The sequence below is a fragment of the Lygodium microphyllum genome, chromosome 6, assembly GCF_053477565.2.
Source record: "Lygodium microphyllum isolate KBCC chromosome 6, Lygodium_microphyllum_v1.1.10, whole genome shotgun sequence".
NCBI lineage: Eukaryota > Viridiplantae > Streptophyta > Polypodiopsida > Schizaeales > Lygodiaceae > Lygodium > Lygodium microphyllum.
Window position 1 is genome coordinate 3,054,429 of NC_141140.1, and position 7,617 is coordinate 3,062,045.

The following is a 7,617-nucleotide window of genomic DNA, read 5'->3' on the forward strand; positions in this document are numbered from 1 at the left end:
AGAATTGTGTGAGCGTGTTGGTGTGTAAGGAGCATAAGTGTTTTGGGGTAGACACCCCGCTGCATGCTCGCTCGATCGTTCTATTCGCATTAGGTCCGATTCAAATAATGGCGGACGGATGCACACTTTCTTTGCATTGTCTGTGAATATATCTGATGGCTTAGCCATTAAAATCACAAGTTCTTGCTTGGATTGTTGGTTTATGTGGTAGTATAAGGCCCACATTATTTTGGTAGGGGTTCAAATCTTGCAGCTCGTTTTTATTGGCAAGGCACATTAAGGTCCAACATGTATATCTTTGTGCGAAAATCATCTTGACTAATCGTTTTTTAACACGTCGGCATCACAAGCCTGTACTTATATGGCCTTCCGCATAGTGTGAACCGGCCCTTAAACGAGGGTGCTAAATGGGTTCAAAAGTTAATTTTCGCGGAATAATTTTAGCTCTCATAAAATCCGGATTATAGCCTGCTGCTGATGATGATGATGTTCTTCCAAAGTTTCAGAGCGGTTGTCAAAATTCGAAAAAGAAAAGTACCTACAAGCGAACCTTCGATCTGTGGGCTCTCTCTCCCGCGTTCTCTCTCTCTCTCTCTCTCAGCGAAACCTCGGGCTTGGCTTCTTCCATGGTGTACAGAATGCTTGGCTTCTTCCATGATCACAGAGAGAGCTCCTATCGCAAAACAAGATATACACACTCGCTCGCTCTATTCTGCATCGAGTCCCGCAAGGAACGAAGACAATCTCTTCCAGTATCACCATATTTTGTGCTCCTCTGATTGCAGAACATCCGAGACAAGCTGCACCGCCTAGATATAGCTTGCTGTGCCATCATCTCTGGCATAACCTAGAAGACGTCGTTGTCGAAGCAATGCCGCAAAAGATACCTTGCTGTCTTCCGGATACCGTGCGCTGTACGAGAAATGATGGCAAAGATTGGCGGTGCGCCGCACAGGTCCTGGAGGGAATGAAGTATTGCAAGAAACACCACGAGTATGAGCTGATGAGGAAAGGAAAGAAACGGAAGTTGACTCTCTCGATGGGACCGGGTAGACGTCGAAAAGAATTCAATGGAAACCTTGCTAATAATGAAGGACTTGTTAAGTCTCCTGGTAATGCAGCATTGAAGAGCATGCTGCAACCTTCCCCACTCGAAGACAATGCTACTGAGGACGCTATGATGCCGACAGTAGATGAAGAAGATGAGGAAGCAATGGAACAAAATGATTTTACTCATGAGCCAAACAGAAAAACTCGCAAGCCTTCACAAGTGGATCAGTCAAAAAGGGCTGCCAAGCATGAAATGCAGAGCTTCGCGAGAAACAGAGAACCATTGCTGCAGCAGCACAATGTTTCTACCACTTCCTACATGCTTGGAAGTGTCAAGAGCCGAACCCGCAATGTGAACGTGAAACTGAAGAAAGCAGCTCATGCCAGGAGGAAGAAGGCCCTCAAGAAAGAAAATAGTCAGTTCATTCCAAACGAGTCTGTTGCTGCCAATGGAAATTTGCCCCTGACTTCTGGAACCAAGCAAGTGCCCCTCAATGAGCCCAAATGCAAGGTGAGAAGGTGCATATGCGAAGGTTGATTGCATTGATGTCTATGCATTGACTGTCTACTGTCCCGACTCATAGCTCCTTTTGGAAAGCATTGATGTTGGAAAGAATGGAGAGATTCTGTAGTAAAGTGATATATTCTACCTGTGAAGCATTGGGTTTTGAGGGGTCTCTGTTTTTTTGTGAGTTTGCAGGAGGGCACAAGGCCATCCTCTGAAAATGCTACCAGAAAAGGAAAGGGAAAATTTGACGTGAACAGCAAAATGTGTCATCAATGTCAAAGAAATGACAAAGGGGAGGTGGTGGTCTGCCAGAAGTGTGGCACCAAGCGCTACTGTATGCCCTGCATGACTAGATGGTAAGATTGCATTCCCATATGTAAACCGTTGACACTTTTTATTCATCTGGACTCTTTGTTGATGGGAACTTGTCTTTGGTGATGCAAAGGTATCCTTCGCTCACCTGGAAAGACATCAGGGAGGCTTGCCCAGTCTGTAGACAGAACTGCAATTGCAAGGCATGCCTGCGCATGAATATCCCTAAGCACTCAAGTTTGAAAGAGGTAGGCTTGCTCAACTGGTTGATTACATAGGTATTTAGATCTAATGCCTTCAAGTGATGTGCCCAATGTAAGCTTCAATCTATGCCCGTGGTTGACCAGGAGAAACTGGAGTTAAGTCGCTCAGAGAGAATAGCGGCTCTTCGTTATATGCTGACATACATTGCTCCTCTTCTGATCCAACTAAAGAAGGAACAGGATGAGGAAGTAGAACAAGAGCTAAGGCATAATAGTAAGCAGAACATGACTGCCTATGTGTTTGGTTATCTTAAACAACTAGCTAGAGCAAGTTGGTATTCATTTATCTGGGCTCTCCATATGCAGAAGGAGCATCCATTGAAATTGAGTGGTCAGAGCTCAAGTCAGATGAGAGGCTATACTGGTCAGTATTGTTTCCTTTTCCCTTGTTTTTTGCCATGAGGATTGCCATCATTGCACTTTTCTCTTTAGCTGTAGATTATCTTAGGTGTAGCACAAGGTCACATTTCTAAAAATTATGGATGCGCTCAGCGCTCAAGTTCTTGCTTACTCCCTTACTATCCGAGAAGCAAATCTCTTTTAGTTTGCCGATGGATTTGTTGCAACATCTTGCAACTCCATTTTTGATCGAATGTTGGTACTTATGCTTGTCCTTTAGTTGAAGCAGTTAACTGTTCCATATGTGGCCTTGGTAAGGGGCATAACCATGTAGTAGAGCTAAAGTTATTGGACATTGTTTAGCTTCATGCACGTATGCTTGTGCGCTCCATATCTGCAATCCACCTACTCCATGCTTTGCTTTCCTTTCCTTTCCAGGTACCAAAAGCATGCGCGCTGTTAGATAACATTTGTGGCGTTGCGTTGTGCTTGTCAGTATAGGTATTGGCATTGTGTGGCCTTGTCAAGAAGGATTAACTTCTTTGGTTGATGGCAGTGACAACTGCAATGCCTCCATTGTGGATCTGTACAGAAGCTGCCCAAACTGCCAGTATGACTTGTGCCTAGCATGCTGTCGGGAGCTTTGCCAGGGCCAGCAGCCGGCTGGTGAGCAAGCAAGCTTCTCCATGCTTAAATTTTACAATGCAAAACCACGTAGAGAGCAGTCAAGAGGTCACAAGTCCATAAATCTAGATAATGAAGGACCCCTCCTGCCATGGGTATTGGGAGATGACGGTGCTGTACCCTGCCCACCCAAAGGGAGGGGCGGCTGTGGAGCACCTCACCTCTCATTAAAGCGCGTGGAAAAAGCTGATTGGCTTTCTGAGCTCGCAGTTGATGTGGAGAAGGCAACATGTGGCAAGCTGCCGCACTGGCCTGACTTAACCAGGACCTGCAGCTCATGTTTCCAACTTCAAGATATGCAACTGCAGCCTTCTAGCCCCTCCAGCTTGCGTCTTGCAGCAAACAGGAAGGGCTCTCCAGACAACTATGTCTACTGTCCTTCAGTCTTGGAGCTGAATAAATATAGCCTGCAACATTTTCAATTGCACTGGCTCCGAGGTGAGCCTGTGATTGTGAGAGATGTGCTTGAAAAAACCAAAGGTTTGAGCTGGGAACCCATGGTCATGTGGAGGGCTGTCAGAGAGACCAAGGACAAGTCTGTGGAAGAAAGCAAGTTTGTCAAAGCTCTTGATTGTCTTGACTGGTGTGAGGTAAAGATCACCCAGACTGGAGTGTTTGCACTGACAGTGCTTGATGATAGTTTCTGCAAGCTCATTTTACCTCTTATTCTGTGCTTTAGGTGGAGATCAATATTCATCAGTTCTTTAAAGGTTATGAAGAAGGGCGTGCACACAGAGATGGATGGCCTGAAATGCTTAAGCTGAAGGACTGGCCTCCTGCCAACTTTTTCCATGAAAGATTGCCACGCCATGGTGCAGAGTTCATCAGTGCTTTGCCATTTCATCACTACACGCATCCTTCTCAAGGGTTATTGAATCTAGCATCCAAGCTTCCGAAGACTGTGGCTAAGCCGGACTTGGGTCCCAAGACTTATATAGCCTATGGCTATCGTGAGGAGCTTGGGAGGGGTGATTCTGTGACAAAGCTCCACTGTGACATGTCAGATGCGGTACTGAATAGCTCCAGTGCTCAGTGTTTTTGGATGCTTCATGCCACTCTTATTCACTGTGTTGTTGCTCAACTTGATGCATTGTCTTGTTTCTTGCTGAATGATGCCATGCCGACTCTCATAACTTGTTGTTCACCATGCTAACTTGACCTGCAGGTCAATGTTCTCACTCATACATCAGTGGTGAAGCTCTCAGATTTACAACTTCAAAAGATTAAGAAGTATAACAAGAAGTCTCAAGAGAGGGAATCAAGAAAGAGAAAAGGAAGGATCATAGGACAGAACAAGAAACAAGAGGAAAATGATACCTCTGCTGCTGTGTCAACTACTCTCAACAAGCAGATAGCTTTATTGGATAAGGATTCCGGAATGTTTAAAATAGATTCTGAGTCTCCCTCTGATTCGAAATGCAAGGTGATTATCATTTATTAAAGTATCCTTAATGCTCAAGTAGCATATCCATCTTGCTCCTACAATGTGATTTGGCATTTTTACTGCAGGGAGACAGCTCCCTCACTACCGAAGGGGAGAGTAGGATGAAAGAGGCTGCCGATGAAGACGGTTCCTACGAAGAACATCTCAACGATGAACATGGATTTATCCCTCCACCCAAGCATTTGCTCCAAGATGTGGAGCTTCCTGATGGTTCTTGTGTCTCTGCTGTAGAGATTGCAATTGATACCTCAGTGAAGAAAGTACAAGATGGAGGAAGCACTCATACAGATAAAGAAGGCATTGCTAAACAGAGTCTGTTAGAAGGAGAGCGCACTTGCACAGGTAATGAAGAATGGAACATCATGTAGAGCTGATTCAAGCAATGTAAAGCTAACTCTTTGAGAAGTGGCTAATACAGGCAATGAAAAACAGGTCTTTCAGTTAATTTCAAACAACAGTGTGGATGTATAAGTGATCAAAGCACTGCAAAACCAAGCCTTCCAGTTGATAGTGAGGCAGGAGCACGATGGAAAACACCACAGCCAGCATCAATTAGTGGGGGTGCCCTGTGGGATATTTTCCGACGTGAAGATGTGCCAAAGTTGCAAGAGTATCTGATCAAGTACTGGAAAGAATTCCGGCATATCAAGGAGAAATGCCTTGAATATGTAAGTGTGTTTGTTTGACTTCTCATCTGTGCTGTGAAGAGTGGCTTATGGCCTGCTGAGAGTGCAGCTTTTGGCAATGTTGCTGTACCAGTTCATATATGATGCTTTGAGGCAAATTTGCTTGGTTGTCGATCAAACCAATTCATGATTTACTGCAATTTTTTGCAGATGATCAACCCAATTCATGACCAGACGATATTTGTTGATGAAGGACACAAGAAAAGACTCAAGGAGGAATACGGTTAGTTGACCTGACCCTTGTCAAAACATGCGAGGTCTTTATGGCTGTTATGAGAATATGTCACCTTTAAGGCTTAATTGGTGGCAGGGGTTGAGCCTTGGACATTTGAACAGCAAATTGGGGAGGCTGTGTTCATACCGGCTGGATGCCCTCATCAAGTCAGAAACCTGAAGGTACGGATGTCTTCACTTGGAAGAAAGCTAGGCATACTCAGAGCTTGATTGAAAGCCTCAAAATGTTATTCTGGTTGCAGTCTTGCATAAAGGTGGCTGTAGACTTTGTTTCCCCCGAGAATGTACATGAATGCCTTCGTCTGGCTGAGGAGTATCGTCTGCTCCCAAAGGACCATCGTGCTAAAGAAGACAAGCTTGAGGTATGCCTTCTGTGCTGCACAAGGTGAATGTGAGTTAAAATCAATCTCTTCTGAGGTGTTTCAGCTAACATTTTACTGAAGCTCTTCAGGCATATCTAACAACTTTCCCTTTGAATTCCAGGTGAAGAAGATGGCTATGCATGCCGCCAGGTCTGCCATCAAGGAACTTGCTGAGCTTGGAGGATTCTGAAAGAGCACTTACTTGCACGATTCTTATCTTTCTTGTCTACTTTCTTTGTGTATCCAGTAGCTCTGAGGTGTGGGTTGTCCACTGTTTGTGTTGGAAACCCACTCTTTTGGGCCTCAATTTTGTGGAGTATTGGCATGTTTGATGTGTGTAGCCAGCCTCCAGATATGCAGAAGTGCACATCAACTTCTGTGAAGCAGAGTTTTTGTAGTTTGTCGACGTACGCACTGGCCAAGGTTCTAGAGAGCCACGTTCACATCCATTCGAGCCTCTGAGCAGCTTGCAATTCAAGCGAATACTACGTGAATGCCAGTTAAGTGCCCCCCACACCACAGATTGGGCTCTCTGCACATAAACGATGGTGGACGCATTGGCTCTTGGATGGACATTGGCCTGTGAAGTAACACATGGTTGGTGCCCAAGATAGGCGAGGAAGGTCTCTATCCTCCTCTCTCTTGTGAGCTAGGGACATCTCCATCTCTTGTGAGCAATGGGACTGTGTTGCCTCACGAAATTCGATGGTGCTGTTACATTTAAGGTTGTACAAAATTATATTTAATTTACACACCACTACTGGGTATTCTCTATAGGTCTAATCCTTAGTTCTGACACTAGTATTTTAGATAGTAAGTGTACATGAAAGATGGGTACTAAGACTTACAAAGCCTCGCTTTAATCTGGAAATGATTAGCAAAGAGTTGGAGTTAGTGCAATGCTGTCATGCTTTTTGTGCAAATCTTTAAATCTCCAAATGCAAAATCCAACATCTAATGCAATGGGAGTAACCATAGTTATTTGTTGACATTGGATAATTATTCTTGTAAGTGATGATGCATACTTGAGATTTGTTGAAGTTTGAGTTTGTGCTACCCATGCCTCTTGCATAGTTTTGATGCAAGTGGTGTTGCAATGATCAAAATGCTACCAATGATTAGCTCACTTGTGAAGGAAATTGGGGAAACAAGTCATTTTATGAAGAAAAAAGTAATTATATGAGTCATACATGGTACTACACTAGTGTCACACAACATGTATGGTGCAAAGGTGGCACACTTCAGAATTTATAAAGGTGGGGATTGTGCTCTCCCTCATCATGGTTTAGAACATACCATGTCTCCTCCCTTGTGGATACCAATGTTGTAGAAACCTCGGTGTCAAATGCATTAACAATAGACCTATGGATCTTTGATAGGTTGGGTTCAGTCTCTAGGAGACATCTTAAGCATTGGTATAGAGTGCAAAAAGCATGTTGCCCATTGTTTTTGTGGATGGATATCTTTTAAGCACAAGTGTGGATGTGGAACTCAACATAGTGCATACATGCATCTTTGTAGATGTGTGGCCACCTACCTATGATTGGGATTCTTGGAAATTTTGATTGTAGAAGAGGCCATCTTGGTTTAGTAATCCAAGGTTGCTCCTTTCTTGTGTCTTGCTTGCTTTGAAACATCATTTTATGTGATTATCCTCATCACAAGCAACTAAGGTTTCTATTAAATTAGATTATTTTTACTTTTCATGCTTTTCAACGAACCTCCCCCTTGTGTT

General features: G+C 44.0%; 1 protein-coding gene across 2 annotated transcripts; it reads left to right on the forward strand.

Moving 5' to 3' along the window:
• Positions 1 to 521: 521 nt before the first annotated feature.
• LOC148034239 (lysine-specific demethylase JMJ27-like) lies at positions 522 to 6,859 on the forward strand. 2 transcript variants are annotated; one of them, XM_087679209.1, is made up of 14 exons: positions 522 to 1,561; positions 1,751 to 1,914; positions 2,004 to 2,118; positions 2,218 to 2,347; positions 2,440 to 2,497; positions 3,029 to 3,746; positions 3,836 to 4,165; positions 4,322 to 4,579; positions 4,666 to 4,942; positions 5,033 to 5,268; positions 5,437 to 5,509; positions 5,597 to 5,682; positions 5,763 to 5,882; positions 6,004 to 6,859. In XM_087679209.1, exons 1-14 carry the CDS (start codon positions 872 to 874, stop codon positions 6,070 to 6,072), a joined length of 3,324 nt encoding a protein of 1,107 aa, XP_087535335.1. In that variant the 5' UTR covers positions 522 to 871; the 3' UTR covers positions 6,073 to 6,859. The 2 variants fall into 2 exon arrangements, with proteins under 2 accessions (XP_087535335.1, XP_087535336.1); XM_087679210.1 differs by lacking the exons at positions 5,437 to 5,509; positions 5,597 to 5,682; positions 5,763 to 5,882; positions 6,004 to 6,859 and having other exon boundaries at positions 5,019 to 5,214.
• The last annotated feature ends 758 nt before the right edge of the window (positions 6,860 to 7,617 follow it).

Bases quoted from the DNA above. Each gene is read 5' to 3' on its own strand.
- LOC148034239 (XM_087679209.1), top strand. From the start codon at position 872: ATGCCGCAAAAGATACCTTGCTGTCTTCCGGATACCGTGCGCTGTACG. The intron at 2,119-2,217 runs GTAGGCTTGCTC...GTGGTTGACCAG, and splicing joins AGCACTCAAGTTTGAAAGAG to GAGAAACTGGAGTTAAGTCG. The intron at 5,683-5,762 runs GTACGGATGTCT...TTCTGGTTGCAG, and splicing joins ATCAAGTCAGAAACCTGAAG to TCTTGCATAAAGGTGGCTGT.